The 22601-nt window shown below is 36.9% G+C and overlaps 1 protein-coding gene, 1 long non-coding RNA gene and 1 pseudogene across 8 annotated transcripts in view; 2 read left to right on the top strand and 1 right to left on the bottom strand.

Moving 5' to 3' along the window:
* The first annotated feature begins 1744 nt into the window (after nucleotides 1–1744).
* On the top strand, nucleotides 1745–4448 carry LOC126630087 (pentatricopeptide repeat-containing protein At2g44880-like; annotated as a pseudogene).
* Nucleotides 4449–4542: 94 nt separating this feature from the next.
* The window catches only part of LOC126628728 (uncharacterized), a 65568-nt gene continuing 47509 nt past the window's right edge, over nucleotides 4543–22601 (top strand). Inside the window, exons 1-4 of one of the 2 annotated variants that reach the window (XM_050298515.1) lie at nucleotides 4543–4656; nucleotides 4844–4958; nucleotides 5473–5533; nucleotides 5603–6273. In XM_050298515.1, coding sequence (XP_050154472.1) covers nucleotides 4620–4656; nucleotides 4844–4958; nucleotides 5473–5533; nucleotides 5603–6190 — 801 coding nt within the window. In that variant the 5' untranslated portion in view covers nucleotides 4543–4619 and the 3' untranslated portion in view covers nucleotides 6191–6273. Of the gene's footprint in view, nucleotides 4657–4843; nucleotides 4959–5472; nucleotides 5534–5602; nucleotides 6274–22601 lie in introns of those variants that run through there. The other variant, XM_050298517.1, reaches the window with a different exon arrangement.
* On the bottom strand, nucleotides 7098–12804 carry LOC126628729 (uncharacterized). 6 transcript variants are annotated; one of them, XR_007625533.1, is made up of 7 exons: nucleotides 12570–12804; nucleotides 10003–10138; nucleotides 9791–9855; nucleotides 9180–9528; nucleotides 8035–8587; nucleotides 7890–7945; nucleotides 7098–7334 (listed from the first exon to the last, which is right to left on the bottom strand). It is a non-coding gene; the product is annotated as an uncharacterized LOC126628729 (long non-coding RNA). The 6 variants fall into 6 exon arrangements; XR_007625529.1 differs by having other exon boundaries at nucleotides 7890–8587; nucleotides 9180–9239; nucleotides 9447–9528; nucleotides 12570–12803; XR_007625530.1 differs by having other exon boundaries at nucleotides 7890–8587; nucleotides 12279–12804.

Genomic DNA, 22601 nt, shown 5'->3' with positions numbered 1-22601 from the left:
AAAATGACATGTTTCACACTCAAGTGATGACTGATAAAAACTGGGAAACAATTTTGACAAAACAAGTTCAGATGGGTGAACAGGTCTTTAGTGCCAAAGTTGTTGATGTTCAAAATACTTGGATCCAGCTTGAAAGGCTCTAGGCATGACTGAGTTTTTGCACAGGTAGTAGAGACCATTAAGAAGGAAACCTTCACCAATCACCTTCTTGGTGATGACATCTTGAAAAACAACATTGTTTGGTGAGAAAATGACGTGGTAGTTTAGGGAATTTGTTATCTTTCCTACTAAAAGTAATTGGAAAGGAAATGAGGGAACATAAAGGGCTAATGACTCATTATTGTTTGTGAATATACTAGCTCTTCCCTTACCCAAAACTGACACATTTTTTTCCATTTGCAACCGACACTATTGAGGGGTTTTTGAATGCTTGAAAATCATGCAAATTTGAAAGTTTGTTTGTCATGTGATCAATGGCACCTGAGTCAATTATCCAACAATCATATTCAGTGCTTGTTTGTAATGCAGTGGCGAAAGCATTGAGTATACCTGACGCCTCTTCATGTGTTGCAGATTTGTTATTGGCAAGGAATCTAGCAAACTGCCTCAGCATGGCAGTGTGCCCTCCATCCTCATCTTGTGAGTTTGATGCAGCACTCCTATGACCCTTGGTTTGCAAATACGCAGCAAATTCGTTTAGCAGCGGAAGAAAAAGGCCAAAGGCTGAACACAAACGTTGATTGGTGTAGCCTCAATGTTTGAGAAATTTGAAGTAGAAATATGGGAGGTTTCACCCTCAATGTTTACTGAATCTTCTTCAGCCATGGCTTAAGGTTGAAGGAGAGAAGCAGCGGAAACAATGGCCAGAGACAGGTTACAAAAGAGCCCGCTCTGATACCATGTTGCTTTCCTTGTTTAAAATGTATGTCTATTTCATGGTTTAAACTGTTACAAGATCAAAACAAATATAGAGGAAGAAACGGGAAAGAAAAGGGAAAACAAGAGGTGGAGGACAATGACAGCAAAACCAATCATGATGATGACCTCCACTCTACCTAACTTAAGCCACTAACTTAACTTTACAATTATGAGGGAACATTATTACTTTAATTATCCTAAAGTAAACACCTAGTACTAGCACTAAGACTAGCCGAAAGCTTGCATTATTCTTCCAACATACTAGCAGCTCCATGCTTCCATGCTTGCCATCCAATTCTGTGCATCAATACTTTACTACTTCAACACATTCCGGGATCCAACACAGGTTCACAACTTCGTGTGGTATAGACATAACTAAGCCAAGTGGAAACAATGGTTTAACGTTTACTCAAGTGTTGATTTTTCGGTAGCAAATTGGATACTTGAAACGCAAGTATATACTATATACAGTTCACACACCTCTTCTTTACCATATGTAAATTTTACGACACATTTCCTCTAACTCCTTGCTGGTTTAGTAATGGATGGCTCTATGTTAATGGAGTTGCACAGAAGGATGATTTGATCACAGAACCGCCCACACATGTATAGAATTTAACTGAGAGCACCAAACTAACTAGTTTTCAGGTTTATTATTTTTCCATTTTTTGGTTAGTATTCTCATTCAATTCAACTTCTACTACGAACTTTAGCCTATCAAAAATAAATTTCTCACATTATTCGTCTCACATACATAATTTGCCATGTCTTCTATGATCAGGGGACCCCTTTCCATCAAAAACATCATTGGAAGATGATATGTAACATGGTTACCATAGACCTCCACTCAGTTGAGTCGACGCTCGAAGCTGGGGCACAGGAGGTAGTTAAAAACTTTGGCAGATCATTTGACATGAGGTGACTCGCATACTCGTAATGCAGAGCTTTTGTGCCATTTGCGATCTGCTACTACAATTAGCCCTTAACCAAAACAACTTGAAAACTCTCCTAACCTATTCGTCTATCATACGATTTCTAGAACTAGTTGATAAAATTGACAGAAAACTGACCTTATTATCGATGTTAAATCTATAGTCTCTGCGATACTGTGCTTCGTTTTGTTAAACTGCGATTCGCGTTATCAACTCATATAAAAAAAAGAGGTCTTAACTTCTCACATTGATGCATTTAAAAGAGGTCCTCAAAAAAGGATCCTTGTATATAACAACACAAAATTGCAGAAAAGTAAACTTGATCAATTTGAATGAAGAATCAGTTGACAAATATTAAGCCAGAATACGTAAACATCTCTGAAATGAATAATACATCATTAATCAGTATATGAATGAAAATATGATGACGGAGTGCTAAAGGGTCTTTGCATCAATGTATCAATAGTTTGCTGTCCTCTTGAACAAAGCATGAAAACACAAAATTGTGGAATTGTAAACTTTCATTAATTCGAATGAATAATTAGTTTACATCTAAACCAAGATACATAAACATCTCAAATGAACAATACATTATTAATCCTAAACATCATTTTAATTTCTCAAATTTTTTAGGTCTCTGTATGCAAAGTTTGGGAGGATGATTTGTGCAAGGAAGGTGTTTGATGAAATGACGCACACGTGTCGAGTGTCGTGGACAGCTCTTATTTGTGGGTATGCAAGGTCTGGAGACATGGGTAATGCAAGGAGGCTTTTTGATCAAATGCCTGACAAGGACTCGGCTGCATTTAACGCGATGATTGATGGTTATGTCAAACTGGGAGATATGGGCTCGGCTAGCAGTTTGTTTAATGAGATAACGGATAGGAATGTGGTGTCTTGGACCAGTATGATTTCTGGTTACTCCCATAACAGTGACATACATTCCGCTAGATCACTCTTTGATGCCATGCCTAAGAAGAATCTTATTTCTTGGAATGCGATGATTGGAGGTTAGAGTCAAAACAACCAACCCCATGAAGCCTTGAAGTTATTTCAGGGAATGCAGTCAACTACATCGCTCGAATTGGATGGTGTGACTGTTGTGAGCATTCTTCCAGCTATTGCAGATTTGGGCGCCTTGGATTTAGGTCGTTGGGTTGAAAAGGTCGTACGGAGGAAGAAGCTTGATAGGATAACTAATGTTGGCACTGCGCTTGTTGATATGTACGCAAAATGTGGTGAAATTAAAAAAGCCAAGAGACTTTTTGATGAGATGCCTGAAAAAGAAACAGCTTCCTGGAATACTATGATAAATGGATTTGCAGTCAATGGCCATGGCGAGGAGGCACTGGAGATATTTTTGGATATGCAGACAGGGAACTTTATGCCAAATAATATTACGTTTATCGGGGTTTTGTCCGCTTGTAACCACTGTGGTCTGGTAGAGGAAGGGAAAAGGTGGTTTAAAGCTATGGAGGGCTTCGGGCTCATCCCACAGATTGAGCATTATGGTTGCATGGTAGATCTGTTGGGAAGGGCGGGATGCTTGGAAGAAGTTGAGAAATTGATCGAAGCCATGCCTTATGATGCTAATGGAATATTTTTGAGTTCTTTTCTTTTTGCATGCGGCCATTATGGGGATGTCACAAAAGCGAACGAAGTTTTAAAGAAGGTGGCCAAGCTGGAGCAAGGGAATGATGGAAACTATGTAATGCTTAGAAATTTGTATGCCAGAAAGAGAAGGTGGAGTGATGCGGAGAAAATTAAGAGGTTGATGAGGAGGAATCAAGCAAACAAGGAGATTGGTTGTAGTGTCATAGAGGTTGATGGTAGAATCGAGGAGTTTGCGGCTGGGCACAGGGTGCATACGCATTCAGAAGCTATACATTTAACCTTGCTGCAGAGTTTGAACCATATGATGGGGGAAGGTTCATATTGATTTTATCATTTTATAGAAACGGGGTGAATTGCTTATGACTATATCAGTATAGAGAAAAAAACATGCATATATCACTACCAACCCGTGCCATGCCAGTCTATCATGTATACATGGAGGTTAAGTGTTTATCAAGTTATACAGTAAAGCATACAACGGAGAGCAAAGACTTCTCCATTTTAGCAGCGACTTCCTGATATGATCTGTAATTAGTGATTATCTTAATCACTATTAAGGGTTTAATTCTTGGGACTATTAGGCTTATTCCTGTTTTAGTGGAGTTTGTTATAATTGCTAGCTGGCATGAGGAGTCATGACTTGTTTAAAAGCACTAGCTATCAGTATTGTAATGAGATGAGAATTTACAAGAAAGAAATTAAATACAAATATATTTGGAGCTCTGCTCCTTCATCTCTCCTTCCCTCTTCTTCCATAGCTTTCTTGTGCTACTTGCAGGTTGATTAAGGGAATTGAGAATTGGATCATACCACTTCCATAACTTTTCTGTAAACTCATTCACCAAACAGCTCGCTTATTAAGCAAGAAAGAAGGAATGTTTAGGCAACTGCAAAATAGGGAACAACTTCAGATGCCTGTCCTAAGGTAGCAATTGTCCAAACTTCCAAGATAAGAAGCAGATTTCGAATGAGGATGGAAATTGGAAAGCCTAAGATCAGATACCTTGCTTGCACCTACTAAACTGGACATTCACTAAGCCGTCAAACCTCTCTGTCTTCTCTCTCTCTGTCTTCTCTCTCTCTCTCTCTCTCTCTCAATACATATATACACACACACACATTGTTTTGGACCTGCTGGTACCGGGATTCTAAAGAATGGGACTGTCTATGAGTTTCATGGGATTGGGAGGAGGTTGGTTCATTTGCTTTTTCATGTCATATAGTTTGCATCCGGAGTTTTTAGTTTCGTGTTTTTCCTCTCACAAACTTTGTTTTCATTTCTCTAATTCTTTTTGCAGTAGTTTTTTTCTTTCTTTTGTTGAAGATACTATGTTGAATAATTTTATACAACTCTTGTAATGATCTTGAGCTGTTTATAGGGCTGCCAACCGGCCGGATGCTAAACTTTTTAATGGCAACGCTGTACGATCAGTTCATCAAGAAAGATATCCAAAATTTTGAGGAATTCCAGTTCGCCATTCTCGATATTTTCAAGTAAGCTTATTATACAAGTACAGCGAGAAGTAAAATACGTGATTTTGAATAATAATATACAAGACTGAACTCAAATCACCTAAACACTATTACTTCAAAAAGCCCTGTTAACTGTTGTCAGCATTAGCAACCAAAATTGGCCATTTTTTCACAACTATACCAGTAACCATTTTAGTCACTCATAATGGTTTCCAGTTTTCACATGATCATACTTGAGAAAAATGAAAACATCGCCACAACGGAAAGAACACTTGTTTTAATTAACCTAAAGCACATTGTTATAAACATACAACTAATCTCTAGTGTCTTTTTCTTTTTATTTAGCCATAATCATATTCTAGCATAAATATTACGACCCGAATTTCATTAGATTTCCTAAATTTTGGACAAAGAATATCAAGCTATAAATAAGCCTCTTCTTTTTTCAATTGTAAGTTTCTTGTATGTGTTTCTGCATCAGATGTACCATCACACAAAGCATCTAATACTTTGCCATTGACACAATCTTACCCAGCACTTTTAATTCTTCTCTGCCCGGTAAACACTACGAAGTGCCGTTGCGCAAGGAAATCGAGGTCAGTTAAAATTAACCGTGCGTCTTCACTTGCCAAGCTTCTCTTCTCTAACACACTAACTATTAGCAGGATATGTTCATACGTTGGGAAAATGCCAAAGTGCAAGACAGGAGGAACATCTTCATCCAATTTATGAAGGACAATGTAAGGCTAAGCAAGGTCGATAACGCTACCGTGATAACAGGAGTTGTAACGCCACCGGTAGCCATGGCTGCTAAAAGAGCAGGGGAGAGTGTGCCCCAGCTGAAAATGATCAAGGCCATTCCTGACGTCTTTTTCGTGCCATCAGCAACAGTGTTGGCTCTCATTTCTGTTAAGATTTCCAGAAGAATTTTCACGGCAAAAAAAGCATCTTCGACACACTCCGAACCGGATATCCAGATGAAGACCGAAACCATTGGCGAAGCCAGAGCACCCGAAACCATTGGCGAAGCCAGAGCACCGCAAGGAGGTGCGCCCACACCTTTGGTCATCGGAAATTCCCATGAGGAGCGAGAAATACGCCCCTCTAACCTGCACAGAACACCTTCGGTCATCGGAACTTCCCATGGGGAGCAAGAAATACGCCCCTCCAACCCGAACAGAAGGTGGTGTTTGACGAAATGCCAAAATGAAGACTGCATCTACTGCGCACGACCTTGTATCTTTGAATCATGAATGTTTCACCTCTGCAATTTCTTTCTAACTTTGGATAATATATTTGTGTGGTTTAACTACTTATGCCATTTCATTTCCTTTTACCATTTACAGTCAATTACTGAAGTATGAATATATATATACATATATATATATATATAGAGAGAGAGAGAGAGAGAGAATCTTTCTGCTGCTGAATTGTTATTTCTTGGTTTATAACAACTATGACAAGTGTTTGTATCTATTGCAGCGTTTAAAATGAGAGATTGGATATCGGAAATGGCCCTTGAAAATATGTAATATGGAAGAAAACTAATTGTTTGAGTGCTTTTGGTTTTAACGCATTTGTGTTGAAGTTGCTGGAATGAACAATCTGCTAGAAATTTTTGTAGTATGAAAGCTGATGCACAACTTAAATGTGTAGATGCACATTGCAGGAATGACATACAAAAATTTGCAAATTGCAGCCTTTTCTTGCAGGACAAGCATATGTCAGTAGTGGCGAATATATTTTAAATTTCACCCATTCCCACAATTTATGGCTTCACCACTGATTGAAACCAAGGCATGCTCCCAGACTCTTGGAAGTGTCGCGTAATCATAATATTCAAGTGCTGTGTAAAAAATACGATTGTCTCTATTCTATATACCCATCCGAAGCTTGAATACCAAAACCAAACCAAAATTTTGGTTTTTTCAAAACTCGGTAAAATACCAAAATTATTTCGATCTTTCGGTTTGGAATCTGAATTGAGCCTTCAAGCCCAATTTGTTAGGCTTTTTTATTTTATATGGATTTTGGGATGAAATTTGTAGCCACTGGATGCGTAACTAATTTTGAGCCCAATTTTGTTCATACCAATTTGGTGAGCTCAATCCATACCAATTTAGTTAGCCCAATACATACAAATTCTATTTATCACCACGGTTCTTTACACAAGTTCTAATTTTATACCAACAAACTAGTAGCAAATCATGTTCATCATTTTATGAATGTATCATTAGTAATATACTAGCAAACCACTTAAATTAAAAAAAAAACGTGTAATCAAAATAAAATAAGTTACAAATCGAAAAGCAAAAAATTAAGTTACAAACCAAAGTTCCAAGTGAATTTAAAATTATTTGTTCGAACTGGAAAGTACAAGTTCATGAAGATTGCCCCCTGCATCATTGGAAGCCACAAAGATTGAGAACATTAGAATCAATATGTTTCACTAAGGATGTATAGGTACATATAGAATGCATGTTATCAGGCAGTTTAAGGGAAGAGCTCTATTTTTTTCAAAAAATGGGAATTAGTTGTGCGACTTACTGAACTTTAACGATTCGAACCGTCTATTTTGTAAGTAAATTCATAGATTATCCTTAAAAAATTTCGATTCAATCCGAAACCATTTGCTTATTTAATTATCACAATGAAATTTCATTGCTTTTTATAAAACTAAGTGTTCGTCAATTTCTTTGAACTCAATGAGATGTCACAATTATTCGATTTTGCTACTATTATGTAACAATGATCTAAGAGGTGCAACTTAAAAAATAGACGGTTCGGATCATTAAAGTTCGATATGGTATGGGCCCCACAACAAATCCCCATTTAAAAAAAATGAAAATTCCATCCTTTAAAGGCCTCTTCCATATTATGTATATATAGTTCACAGATGAGAGCACTTGAAACACCAAATATTTATTCAGGATTGGAGATAAGAAAGCTTACCGAGAGACGATCGCCTTTGTGATGTTTACTTTTGTGCTTATCCTTTGTCTTCTTTTCTGAGGCACAATAGCATATCAATGTCAATGTGACAAGTAACTTCCCATAAAGAAGCTCAATTTACATCATTATTCAACTAAAAACATACCAATGTAGTACGAGTACATGCAGAGATATATTCTACCATGAACAAGCTCTATGTATAAATTTATGCTCAAGTACTATAATCATGTCAAGCTCACGCTAAGCGTGTTACACCCGCCTAAGGCAAACTAGTATAGGCTTGCACTAAATGGATCCATTCTGAGTGTAAGTGCATGAGTGTGAACATACACGTGAAGCTCGTTCCGACTGCAGAATAAGTACAAACACAAATGAATGCATGGCATGATAACACAATATTTCATATAAACACATCATATATATGTTGGAAATAAAAGCCAACTCACAGATATGTTGTCGAATCGTAACTACCTGGCCCTTGAAATCCTTGAGATTAGTCTCTCGTATATAGGAAACCACTATATTGATCATTATACTACTCAAAACTCATAATTACTAAGGAAAAAGCTCTAAATTTCCTTTAATTGATTCACATGCTTTACTTCTCAGGACTTAATTTCTTACTTCACCGTTCTTGAGGCTCATCACATTATTCTCTTGTCCTGCATTCAGATACACTTTGAAACTTCCTTTTAAAACTGTAAAGACACAAATTTAATCAATTAAATACAAATATATTGAAACACCGAGAAGTAGAAACAATATTGAGATATAAAGAGTTCATGGAAAGATCAAACAGTGAACAAATCATGAATTTTTTAATTTAGAAAACATACTAACAAATAACTAAATGAGTACCGACTAATTTCCTTAAAACCATTGTTGTAGAAATAAAGAGAAATACTTTAGAATAAAGTTGAGATAATTACATAATGAAATAACTGATTGATTATGAAGCCATTAAATTCAAAATCTAGCCTCTTCTTGAACACCATATCTCAAGCATACATGGCAATTTACAATCATCAAACACAGAAAAGATAAATCCCATATAAAACCCACACTAAAGGGTGCTTAATTTGTCCAAGAGGTATACAATTCTAAGTATTGGGTTTACTTCATATTGTGTGAAATCCTACTTAGAGAATGTGGATAATTGTTGGTCTAATCATTAATAACAACCTCCATGCCATGTGCAAAACACTTTAAACGTTATCAGCATAGAGTTGATCAGCAATTACACAGTGGGTGGACAGTCCTTGGTTTAACTAAGGACTTGGAGACGCTTACCTTGATTGAAATATTTTCCTTGCGCTTTTCCAAGATCCCAAATTCAAACTCTCCAAAACCCTAGAGCAAATAAAACAGAGCAATCAAAACTAAATATCTAAACCTCTTTTTACCAAAACCCATAAATTAGAACATAAAACCCAGCATTAACCTGGTAATTTTTTTTTTAAAAAAAAATTCTTCTCATTACTCATTTATAAAATATATTAAAATTCATATAAACTAATAAAACCCAAAAAAAGGAAAATAGAGTTTGATCGAATCCACCATGCATATTTCCCACCACCAATCAAGCATAACTGATTTCAATACCCTTAGCTGCTTTAGTAGTCCATCTAGTGACACCTAACTGCCACCAAAATAAACGACATGATAAAGACCATACAGATTACAGACTAAGCTTAAAAACAACTGTTACCTATTAAGCAAAACTTGAACTCCTTGACATGGCAACATCTTAATCAATGATGTAGAGTAGAAAAAAAAAATTATTGACAAACCGAAAAAATAACAATTTAACTTGCATAGTAAATGAATATTAGTAAAGTTACAGAACCCAATAGATTACATATAATAGTAAAAAAGAAAAACATCAGTGTTTGGGAAGTTACCTTATTTGAAATGTCAGGAGCATCTGGTGTACATACAGGGCAGACAGTCCTTGCAAAATTCAGGGCTTCAAAATAAAATAAAAAATAAGTCCACAAGAAATCAAAACTATTGATCCTAACAACTGTTTAGTAAACAATCTTTCCATCAAAAAAATTTGAGAAACAAAAAAAGGGAACTAAATTTAAGTTGAATAGAGTTGACAATTGCTTACCCAGAAATCCAAATGAAATCCCCAAAAATTCACGCCCCCAAAACCCTACAAATCACCAGAGTTTGAAAACCAGAGCCTACACCGGGATCATCCACACAGCGACGAACTCCTGATCATCGTCACCGATCTCCATCTCCTTACAAAGACAAACACAATCCTAACTAAGATGCAACATTGATAGACGCATATTTATGGGACTTAGTTAACTAGTTTTCTTGCATTTACGTTATTAGTTCTTAGTTATTTTAGTACTTTAAGCCATTTTCGTGTGTTTGTAGGTCCAAAGGGCTAAGGTAGCAAGAAAGTGCATTTTTGTGCATTTTGGAGCAGTTTTGAGCTTGGAATGGATTACATATGATATGAGCAAGATGGATGGACGAATTTGAAGACAAAAGAGGCTAAGAACATGCTAAAAATCTGGTGAAACAAATACAAGTTGCAAGAAGGGATAAATTTCTAAAAGGATTGGCCAAAACTTCACTCAAAACACATCAATGCCGTGACTTTTACTTCCACCTCCACCAGAAATTTGAGTAATGATGCAATGCTTAAATCACCATGACATGTGAGTGGATGATGCAATGCTTAGCTAACCATGACATGTGAGTGGATGATGCAATGCTTAACTCACCATGACATGTGAATGGATGACTCAATACCTAACCCACCAACAATTCCCACTCTTTGCCTTGCTCACCTACTCAATTCCACCATAATTTTGTGTTAAACAAGTCCATCCTTTTCCTATAAATACCATGGCAGCAACCTCATTCAAATCATCCAAAAATTAACCATTCTCCAAGCCTTTCCTTGCCTCTCCTACATATCTAAACCCCTTCCCATCCATTCCTCCAAATAACCAACCCTTCAACATCATTCCAACCTTGTTGTGGCGGCAAGGAGAAGGAGAAAAGTCCTTGGACGCGCTTGCTATCCAACATGGATCGTTGGAACGTTTAGGTGCTTTCTTCCCTTTGTTTTTCAATGGTTAAATTTGTTTATCTTTGTTTTGTAATAATGAGGAACTAAACCCCCCTTGGCTAGGGGGGATTCAAAACCATGTTTATGCTTGCTATATGATTTGATTACTTCCAATTGCGTTTCTTGAATTGTGAATTCAATTTACTTATCCGTTCGTATAAAAACTAATTTGTGTATGTTGGTTGAGAGTGCACGCTTAATTTTCATGCATGAATTTGACGCTAGAATATAAGGGAGTTTCACCTAATCGTTATGAACTTATATTCACAAGTAGTGAAGGTTGCTAGTCACAATCACGTTAAGTAAATTCTTGGCATAAGTTTCATGCAAATCATAGTAACGAGTGCCTCGTCAATGCTTATGTTTTTCATAGAACTTAATGATTCTTGCTTGTATCTCTATTATGCAATTCATGTAGGGAACTTGTAGGGAATGTTTTGGGTTGTCGTATGCAATCATCCAATCTAATAACTTGTTGAAAAACTGAGAGTTAATTAGTGCAATTCACGGTTAATTTGGGGCGTTGAGTATTCATAACTTATCGAAGAGCAATTGGAAATCATTTTGTATGCAAGCAAGACATGTGTGGAGAAGAACCCCTTAGCTAGCCTTCCATTATCCATTCAACCCAAATTTGTTTAAAATCTATTTAAGTTTTTAGTTTATTCGTTTTTACTTTCAACTTCACCAAACTCAAATCCCCCTTTTACTTTCTTGTTTTAAAATCTTTTGTTTACATTTTTAACTTTGTTTCTTTTTGTTTTTGAGTCAGTTTAGAGGTTTTAGCAAGCCCTCCTAATCCCCGGTTTAGAACGATCCCTACTTACATACTTTGCTACAATTGTCAAAAAGAGGGTTAATTTGTGTGCTTATATTATTCGCATCAAACATCAGCGAATACATAAACAAGTAAACTAAAAGTTATCAGAAACTCCAATACTGGTCACAAACTTAAAGCAAATAATATGGTCAAAATAATACGATAACTAAAAAAACATATAGAATGGTAAAACAAAATGGGGATCTTCAAATTGATCAATATTGATCAAGCAGCAAATCCATCGCAATCCTTATCAATCAAACTTATAAGATCCAAGCTGATCATGCAAAGTAGATCCAATCAGTAATTTTTAGAGTTCAGAACAACTTCAATAAAGAAACTAATAGATTCAAAACACACAAATCTTACAAACCAACACAAACCGATACATTTAATTCCCAAACAAACAGAATCCATATTCTAAAATAGTAAAAATGGTAAGGAATATTGCGGATTAATCGAAGCCATGAATTACCAAGTGAGAAGCAAGGATAACTTTGGCGCCAAGGCCGATCAAGTACTTGATGGTGGGCACGGCGAAATTAAAAGGTTCGAAATTTACTCAAACCCACCAATAACAGACGAAATTAAAATTCATTAGAGCAAAGTCAGGGTACAAATTCGAAACTCCAACAACCCAAATTAAACGAAAAATATCAGAATTCATAACATAAAGACTCAAATTAACACAAAATCAATGTGCTTTCAAAAGAACGTGAAAAACCGTAACTTATCGAAAGTGCAGAAAGAGAGAGATGGAAAATACAATCGGGGTTAAGTTCGTAAACCCTCGTCGAAATAGTAACAATCCGAGGCATGCAACAGCTGTTTCTTGTTCCTGAGATGAAGGGGAGACGACTGGTGGTAACGATGAGGTCCGATTCACCGGCGTTCGGACGTCAACAGCTCTCTGTCCTCGCTAGCTGAGTCACGGAGAGAAGAGCGAGAGGGAAGAGAGAGAACAGAGAAGAAAGGAAAAACACAAACAAAAACTTATGAACCGTCTTTCACTTATATTTGTGTTGGGTAAACGTCCAAAATACTGAGATTTGCATGACAAATAGAAATGCTCTCTGAGTATGATTTTGGTTCCATTAAAAATTTTTTGGGTAATTTTTAAAGTTTTGTAACTTAATCGTTTATTAATCAAATTCGACTCATAATATATCAAAATGAAGATAGAAAAATTTAGAATAAGATTATATATATTTGGAATCCCAATGGTTGACGGAGATGGCTGGAAAATAGACTGAAAGGTGACTGGTCCGCGAAAAAACTTGAAAACTCGCCAGAAACTAGCTAAACTTTAAACGTTCATAGTGATAGGATTTTTACTACTTATGTGAACGGGCTTAAATCTCCTATTTTACTTGCAAGAATCACAAGGTTATTGTAGTATAAACGGATTTCGCAAGGTCATCTCCACAGGGATTATTAAATAATTCGAACTAATCAGATTCCATTTAATTATTGTAAAGTAGAAATTGAAGTGATTGATTTTATAACCCAATTAAAATAAAAACGAATTTAATGAATTAAAATAAACAATCTGCAATATTAGGACTAGAGAGAAGAAAACAGTTCTGAGAAAATCAAATTAAGAAAGCACTAGGGTTCCACCATCACCTAGCAATCCTATGAATTTTTACCCATTACTTATGATCTACACATGCAACTTTGAAGGTTAGATTTTCCTAATTCATATTCTACTTGGAACCTCCAACATATAACGTATATCTAACATGCAACCCGTCCGGACGTTCGGATCAAATCTAAACATGAAAGATTCATTATGCTCTATGAAAATCTTTTGAAAAACCATGCAATCCTTAAGACGTGATATTCATCCTAAGAGAAATTACAATTATTAATCACAAGAAGCCAATGTCAATTTCAGGGAACCTTCCGATCAAAATTGCATCAAATTACTTTTCTAAAAATCCTAATGGTGATCAGGCATTAAAACAATTAGATAGTTTTTATCTCGGTGATTAACAATTCAAAGTACGCATGCAATCAATCATAAGCAATTAAATAAAAATCACATATTCCTGCTAAGGCTCAAGGCTTCGCCCTAGCAAAAGAGATTAGTTCCGCATATTCATAATTGAAATCATAGAAAATATATTCAAGAAAATGATTGAAAGCACCTTCAAGTAAACAATCTTCAAAACCCTAACAATTCCTCTGTCTCCAAAATTGCATAAAAGAAAACGTCCCTAAAACTGTAGACGGCTAAGCAATATATTTGTCAAGCCACCACCAAAACCCTAGAAAACATAACCCTAAATTAAATGATAAAAATTCGTCTAAAATCTGAACAGCCACGTTTTGACCCATAAGCTGCTCCAAAACTGGCCCAATATAACTGGATTTAATGTTTGGAATATTCTGAACACTTTTTCAGAAGGCCACGAACCCATCCGATGTCATCTTGGGCTCCAAAAACGCAATTTAAGCCCAAAAACGTCATTTTCTAGCACTGCGCACTGCTTCTTTATTTCATCGCCAGAAAATAACCGCTTGGTGGAAAAATCCCAAATTTTGATACGATCAAGCTAAGTGACTCACGAACGTCCTCCAACTGGAATTACTCCAAACTTCATCCATTTGGTCCTGTTTTGCTCCAGATGAAGTCGAAAGTCATATATTGAAAATACAATTCAAAGTATCAAATTTCTTCCAATATATTAACCAAAATATACTAAGATTAGGGTAAAATATATAATATAAAATCTACTCATCACATAGCTTCTTTAATATTCAACGAAATCAAGTGATTCAAAAACAAAAATCATATTTATTGATGAGACGAAGAGAATGGTACCTTTTTTGAAGGCTAACCCGTCGTAGTTTGGTCAGACAACGGCTCAAAAGTGGCTAACCATATTCGAGTTAGCCACTTTCGAGCAGTTTTCCAGCCAAACCATGGCGAGTTAGCAGTCAAGAAAAATGTCATTCTCTTCGTCTCGTCGAGAAGTATGATTTTCATTTTTGAATCACTTAATTTGTTGAGTATTGAAGAAGTTATGAACGTTTAAAGTTTACCCAGTTTCCGGAGAGTTTTCTAGTTTTCCCACGGAACAGTCACATTTCAGGCTATTTTTCGGCCATATCCGGCAATCATTGGGCTTCCAAATAGGTATATCGTGTTCTACACTTTCTTATCTTCATTTGGATATATTATAAATCGAATTTAGTTAAGAATCGATTGAGTTACGAAGCTTTGAAAATTATCCAAAGAGTTTTTAATGGAATGACCAAAATTATGGATGGTGGACGAACAATTTCTATTGATCATGCAAATCTCATGGACTATTTTGGATGTTTACCCTATTTGAGTTTTAGTATATATTGAATTTTTCAATTTTTTTTTCTTTTTACATGACAGAAGAAATAAATAATAAATAAAGTATGTAATTGATAAAAGACCGGTAGAGATCAATATAGAGGTTTTGGTTTGATACAATAAGAAATAAAGTTAGGGATCCATAATAGCTCATCTCACTATATTTTTTCTTTTCTAAACAACAATATTATCTATATACTAATGGGGTGGGGGAGTAAACTAAGACTCACAATAGCTAGCAATAATGAGTCAAATTCGCCTTTGACGAAAATCAAACCTAATATCTCTCATTTACCAATGAATATGAATATCACTATTTTATTAAAAGGAAATTTGTTATATATAAATTATCAGGATTAATATACTTCTCCCATACTCTATTTCATAATTACAAGGCACAAATAGAAATATGGGTACTGCTAGAATACCAAACTTTTAAACCAAATTTTGTAAACCAAATGATGTGGCTGTTGATGATTAAATTATTACTGAAGTGTTGCATAACGTGCTTATTTATTATTGATGACACATCATTTAGATAATAAATTGATCTACCTAACATTACCCCAAAAGTGTTATTAGAATTTAGATCCTCCAATCAAAACATAGAAAAACACATGTGCAAAATGACCCCTTACACAAGTTAATAATCATTTATCTAAGTTGACATTTTATTTTTATATTTATATTATTTGTATTTATCAAATAGTCAATCTATCTATTATGAAATCGTAAGAACTACTCCAACGCTTAGAGCAAAACTCAAATTTTAGGTTCTAAACCTACACCAACTTGCTCCAACCCTTGGGCTCAAAATGAGTTTTAACCCAAAATCAATTTTGGGGCAAATTCCGGCCATGATTCCATACTGGGTTAGTGGGTTGGCCCATAGATGAGAGTGGCCGCACCTAGAAAAAGTTCAGACGCAGCGAGCTTCACTCACCCAACGCTCTCTACACACAATGCTCTAACACGGATGGGCACCACGTACGTGGGTCATGTCGGCCACCGTAATGAGGTTCAACGGCTCTTTAACAAATCGGACGATCAGCGAATTTGGACGGTTGGTTGATCTAATGGTCTATATTCAAATTTATTTAATTTTTGGTTTTGTATTAATAAATTCAATGAATCAAACGGCTAAGATCTAATATGATCAATCTTACATTAAAAAAAATATATTGGCCCAAATTCGAGGTGTCGGTTTATTAATTATCGTTTGTATTAATTTTATGTAGTTTCATGGCATCGGTTTATTGATTTTTTAATATTTATCGAAATATAAATATTTTTAGGTAAAAATGTTCATAAAATTAAATTATGATGGTCTACATAATTTTTTGTTAAAACCTAAATTTTATACGTTAAAAAAAAATTTAGGTTTTAACCCAAGGATTAGAGATGGTCAAAAAAGCAAAACATGTCCTCGATTGAAATGTCTTTTATTGTATGTAAGTGACTAATGGCTCAAATTCTAATGATAAATATATAAATAGATATTTAGAATATATGTAAGATCCCACATCGTCCAGGGGAATGGATCTTATAAGCCTTATATGTATATTCTCATCTCTTCTTAGCATGAGGCCTTTTGGGAGCTTACTGGCTTTGGGTTTCATTGGAACTCCGAAGTTAAGCGAGTTCGCGCGAGAACAATCCCAGGATAGGTGACCCATTGGGAAGTTCTCGTGTGAGTTCCCATGTGAGTTCCCAGAAACAAAATCGTGAGGGCGTGGTCGGGGCCCAAAGCGGACAATATCGTGCTACAGCAGAGTCGAGCCCAGGATGTGGTGGGGGCTCGGGTCGAGATGCGACAATTTGGTATCAGAGCCAATCCTTGGCCGGATGTATGCCGATGAGGATGTCGGGCCCCTAAGGGGGTGGATTGTAAGATCCCACATCGCCCAAGGGAGTGGATCATGTAAGCCTTATATGTATATCTTCATCTCTACCTAGCACGATGCCTTTTGGAAGCTCACTAACTTTGGGTTCCATTGTAACTTCGAAGTTAAGCGAGTTTGCGCAAGAGCAATCCTAGGATGGGTGACTCACTGGGAAGTTATTGTGTGACTTCCCATAAACAAAACCAGAGCCAATCCTTGGCCAAATATGTGCCGACGAGGATGTCGGGCCCCTAAGGGGGGGTAGATTGTAAGATCCCACATTGCCCAGGGGAGTGGATCTTGTAAGCCTTATATGTATATTCTCATCTCTACCTAGCACGAGTCTTTTTAGGAGCTCGCTGGCTTCGGGTTCCATTGTAACTCTGAAGTTAAGCGAGTTTGCGCGAGAGCAATCCCAGGATGGGTGACCCATTGGGAAGTTCTCATGTGAGTTCCCAAAAACAAAACCGTGAGGGCATGGTCGGGGCCCAAAACGGACAATATCGTGCTACGATGGAGTCGAGCCTGGGATGTGGTGGGGGTCCGGGATGGGATGTGACAATATCTCTAAAAGAAGCTCTAAATTTTTGTTTAAACTAACTATTAAAAACAATGTAAAAAAATAAAAATAAAAACATTTTAGCTACTCAGTTTGCAAAAAATGCAATTTTTACCATCTATTTGTATCAACTATCTTATAAAGATGGTGTGACAACCCGTCCCTAATTCTACGATTTTTATAAATTTAAAAAATGTGGATTGACGAAAATGCCCTAGAGGCAAGATTATTGACTTTCGTTGACCAACGTATAGTGAGACGTACAAAATATTCTTTTAGCGTATTCTTGAAGTACTTAACTGTGCGAACTCGTAAACGCAAGCGAAATTGAAATCGAAACTATGGTTAAAGTTTTACAGAGCTACGAATGTGAAAGTATTTTTGAAGAAATCACTATTTTAATTATATTATACTATTTTATATTACTAAATGATTATTCCAGGTGTGTGTGGCTGAGTTGGGAAAAGAAACCAACCAGGGAGGAGGAGAAATAGAGGAGAATGAATTGGGCAAAGCTGCCCAATTGGAGAAGGAGAGAGGGAGGTGAGGAACAAATCAGGAGTGAGAGAAAAGGAGAAGGCTAATGGGAAGGAAAAGAAAGGAGAGAAAAGGAGAGATACAGAGCACCCAACCCGGACCCTTGCAACCCGTGACCAGCCTTCGACCCGAACCTCCCAGAGCTTTTTCCGACACCATCTTCGACGTTTCTCTGATGATTCACTACGCGGGACCACTTGGAAACAACTTAGCATCAATCTCTCCTCCATATTCACCGACAAATTGAAGACACTAGTCCCAATTTCGTGAAAACCACACTGGTGGGTAGGAGGGAACTTTTATGGCGATCCACAATTTTTAAAACGTTTATCTTCAATTATCACCACCAAAATACTCCTAAAAAGGTCAGGAACAAAGCCCAATCAGTGGTTGGAGCGTCGGAGTTGATTTGAGGATAAACCAAGAACACCCAAATTCTAGGGTTCTGGCGGGTTCACGGCGATTTGAAGCTTTCCCGGCCAAATTGGACTTGGCTATAGGTACGAAACTTGCTCCACTTATTGAGATCTATATTTCTGTGAAATTTGGTAATTTTTAGAAATAATGGAATTTTCTAGCTAGTCGGGGCGGCCGACCTCCACGTGTGGCGGCTCATGGGCCGAGGCACCCCCTGACCTTCCTAGGATAAATTTGATACCCCAATTCCCTATGCGAAGTTTGATTGATGAAATCTCATTGTTTGAACATAGTTTTGATAGAGACCGCCACTTGATCCTTATATGAATTGATGATCCGACCGTTGAATCATCACAAAACCTTAAATATTATAGTACATAATATTTAAGGACCATAGGAACTGACGGATCGGGAATCCGACGTATGGATCTTCCCGAATTGGATTTGTAAGTTTGTAAAATAAAACATTGACCGCCACTTGAATTTGCAATTGGTGGAGATCCAACCGTTGGATCATAATGAAACTTTAGTATGCTGTTTTAGAAGAATAATTTGAATCTTTGGAAGTTACAAATCGGAAATCCTAAGTGCGGATCATTTGGATCGAGTTATGTAGGGTTATGGACCCTACCGTTGACCTTGACCGACCGTTGATTTTTTATCAATAGGTTTCAAATCATTCTAGAACGTCCTTGGGGATGTGTTTTATGTAAGTTATGTTTTCTATAGATAAGAATTCTTAAACATGATTTGATAATTGTTTTAGGCGTCGATCGCTCGAGACGCCTCGATATTCATGCTAAAGAGTTGTAGCGTAGACTCTAGGTGAGTGGGTGTTTTCCTTTTTATAGCGTGTGTGTGTGTGTGTGTATATATATATAACTTTATAGTTTCCACAAGTGCTTTTGAATTGATTTATGCATATCATGCCATGATTTAATAATGTTATAAGAAATGTTACACTGAGATGCTAAAATAATCCTGCGAGATGCGCAGGTAAGTTTATTATGTTGGTTGCAATCATTGAATCATTATGGCATGCATATATTCATGTAGTGCTCATCATTGCTGCACCCCCGTGTTAATGCTCCCGACCCAGGCCAAGGCCAACCTTCATGTGATCGTTCACCTCCTGCACCGCACGCTCACCTTAGATTCAAGTTAGGTGTTAGCCTGTCGTACAGGTCTCATTAGGTGACTCCGACTCGTAGATGACCCGCGCATAGCACTAGCCTTTACGTGATCGTAGCACTATAGCATATATTATTACACCTAACATTTCGTACAGGTCACATTAGGTGACTCCGACTCATGTGCTAGCATAGATTGATGAGCCATAGGTGCAGTCGTATTGGTCACATTAGGTGACTTCGACTTACGTGTTGGTATTGATTTTGAGCATGATTATATTATTTTGCTGTTGAGATATTCTGTTGTGGCATACTTCTGGTTTTACTGTTAGCGTGCATTTGATTTCATACTTATAAGTAGTATGATTTTCTGAAAACTATACATGTTTTATGGCAAGGGGTTATAATGTTTTTGAAAAGATTTTTACAAAACGTTATTTTCTGACCCACTCAACTTTGTTTTTCGTCCCTCCAGGTTTAGTAGCTATACTTATGTGTAAACAAGGATTCTGGCAAATCTCAGGATATGGTTATCTTCAGTGGTATAACCCTCATCCTATTTACTATATTGTCTTATGCTCTGACATTACATGTGCAATGGGTTCAATCTCGCTCACCCGCGCACTCTTTTGATTAGGCACTTTTAGGTTTAAATTTGTTCACATCCTTTTTCCACTACATTACACTTTATGGCTTCGTCACCCTCTAGGTGTCGGCCAGCACAACTCGATTTGGAGTCCAAGTGGACATTCCAGGTCGGGATGTGTCAGATGGGACCCACATGTGTTGGTGGGCCCTACCTGTATTAGAGAGATATTACAAGTGATAGTACAAATAGATGATAAATGTAGCACTACTCCTCAGTTTAACATAACATTTTCAACAACATTTTCTGTTTGAACAATCTCATAATATTTTATTACTTTTTCAAATTTAAAAAAATAAAAAATAAAACTTAAAAAAAAGGTAAATTATTCGTATCAGCTACATTTTGTTCTAGCATGTATAACCACTAGTTTTCCAATGGCTACTTTTGTAATCGTAGCCTACCATCCTTTTCACCTGTTATTTCTTTCTTTTCTTTTTTTTTTTATAAAAGCGGTAAAGTTACTACCAAAGACACAATAAAATTTTGAGCCCATAACTAGTAAAGGGAACACAAAACCTTAAATTCCTTGCAACCACCACCAATGCATCGCCGAAAAACATCCGCCCGACAAACGCCTAAAATCCAACCAAACAATTTCGCAAAAATGATGGGAAAACGACTACAACAACCTTCATAAAGCACCATAGATGTTGCAACAATAACAACGAACCAAATGAAGTTGGTGAGAGAACTCATAAGCAACAAAGTCACCGAAGGCAACAAAGCCGTCAAAGACAAACCCATGGGAGGTGGTAGTGTGAACACTTGAACCGGAACAAAATGCACTTCCTGATCCATGAGAGGTGGTGGTGTGAACATCTGAACAAAAGCTCTACGGACATCCCGAGATTATTGCATCAAAACGCGTTCAAGGTAAGCGGCTACTGATCCAAAATCTTATGGGTTTGAAGGAAGCCAAAGAGGTGGAGGACGGGAAAGATGAAGAATAGAAAATGGAATTGATGGCATAGGATTTGAAAAGTTAAAGCATAGATTGGAGACAATCAACGAAAAAATTGCATGGAAAACTAAATCCGAGAGCCACCGACCCAGGTCTTAGCAAGGACTGAGGGCAGAAGAGATGAAATCGGAAGATGGCTCAGTATACAGGCTAGAAAATCTCTCACAGGGAAGGAGAGAGACTCACAGTGGGAGAGAAAAACATACTTTATCCGTTATTAACTAATGCTCATAAGCTATTCTCCAACCTCTCTCATATTTTAAAATTAATATTCTTCGGTATATATAAGTCAAATGTCTTAGATTTGATTCTCGTCAAAGACAAATTCTAACCAAATTATTGTGACTGACTCATACTGAGAGAGAGGGATCCTAGAGGTTATCTATTTTAGTGCATGAGGGAACATGGTTGGTTAGAGAGGATTTTTCTAACTTATCCCCAAGTATTTCTACACAATAAAGTTTGAAATCCTCATGTATCCTCTCTACAAATAAAATAAATAAAAGTCTATGCAATCAGACTACTCAATAGTTGAGATTTTAATTTTCACTTTGTTTGGGATAAAACTTGAACTTTGGGTTAAAAAGAGGTTAGCCCAAAAGAAAGCCCAAAGAGAGGTTCAGAAGAAGGAAAAGTCTGAGGCCCAGCCGAAGCCCAGAAGAAAGAAGAGGCTTGTTTCTCGACCAAGTACAGATCATTCAAACCACCTGCTCACCTACCTGGAGGTCAAGTGGTGTAGACCAGCCAGTTAATCAGCCCAAAAGTACTTTACAATGGCAGTACAAGTAAAAGTTGATGAGTCACTGCCCTTCAGATGCATTCGGGCAAAATCAACATTGTAGGTAGCTAAGCCAAATCATCTATAAAAGGAGGAAGAAAAATAAGAGACAAGGACACTCAATCAAACAAACAAATACAAGCACAAACTCTGCTTAAACCAGATTTGCCTTCACGAAGCTATAGTCAGCCCCCAGTCTTCATCCCTTTCGAGATCAACCTTCACCAGAAATCCTTTGTAAAAGCTCTGCTACCCTGTTTAAATCTTGCTGTAGTATCGATCCCTTCATATAGACTTATCTTCCAATCTCCCCTTCTAGCATTCGAACACTTTGTAAATCACAAAGAGAGGAAGTTGCAGGACGATCAGCCTTGCCTGACCTCCTTTGTTGTTGTCTTTCATTCATATATCTAGTAATATGATGTATGTTTCCATCTGCATCCAAGTTATTGCTAGCTAGTTTATGATTAAAAGACTTCTAAATTCTAACCATTCGGGCAGACAAGATTGATCAATTAAAAGACCTTGGTCTCAA

Source organism: Malus sylvestris, chromosome 7 (assembly GCF_916048215.2).
Source record: "Malus sylvestris chromosome 7, drMalSylv7.2, whole genome shotgun sequence".
Lineage (NCBI taxonomy): Eukaryota > Viridiplantae > Streptophyta > Magnoliopsida > Rosales > Rosaceae > Malus > Malus sylvestris.
Note: the sequence above shows the minus strand (reverse complement) of the source record. Positions and strands in the feature narration are given on the sequence as shown.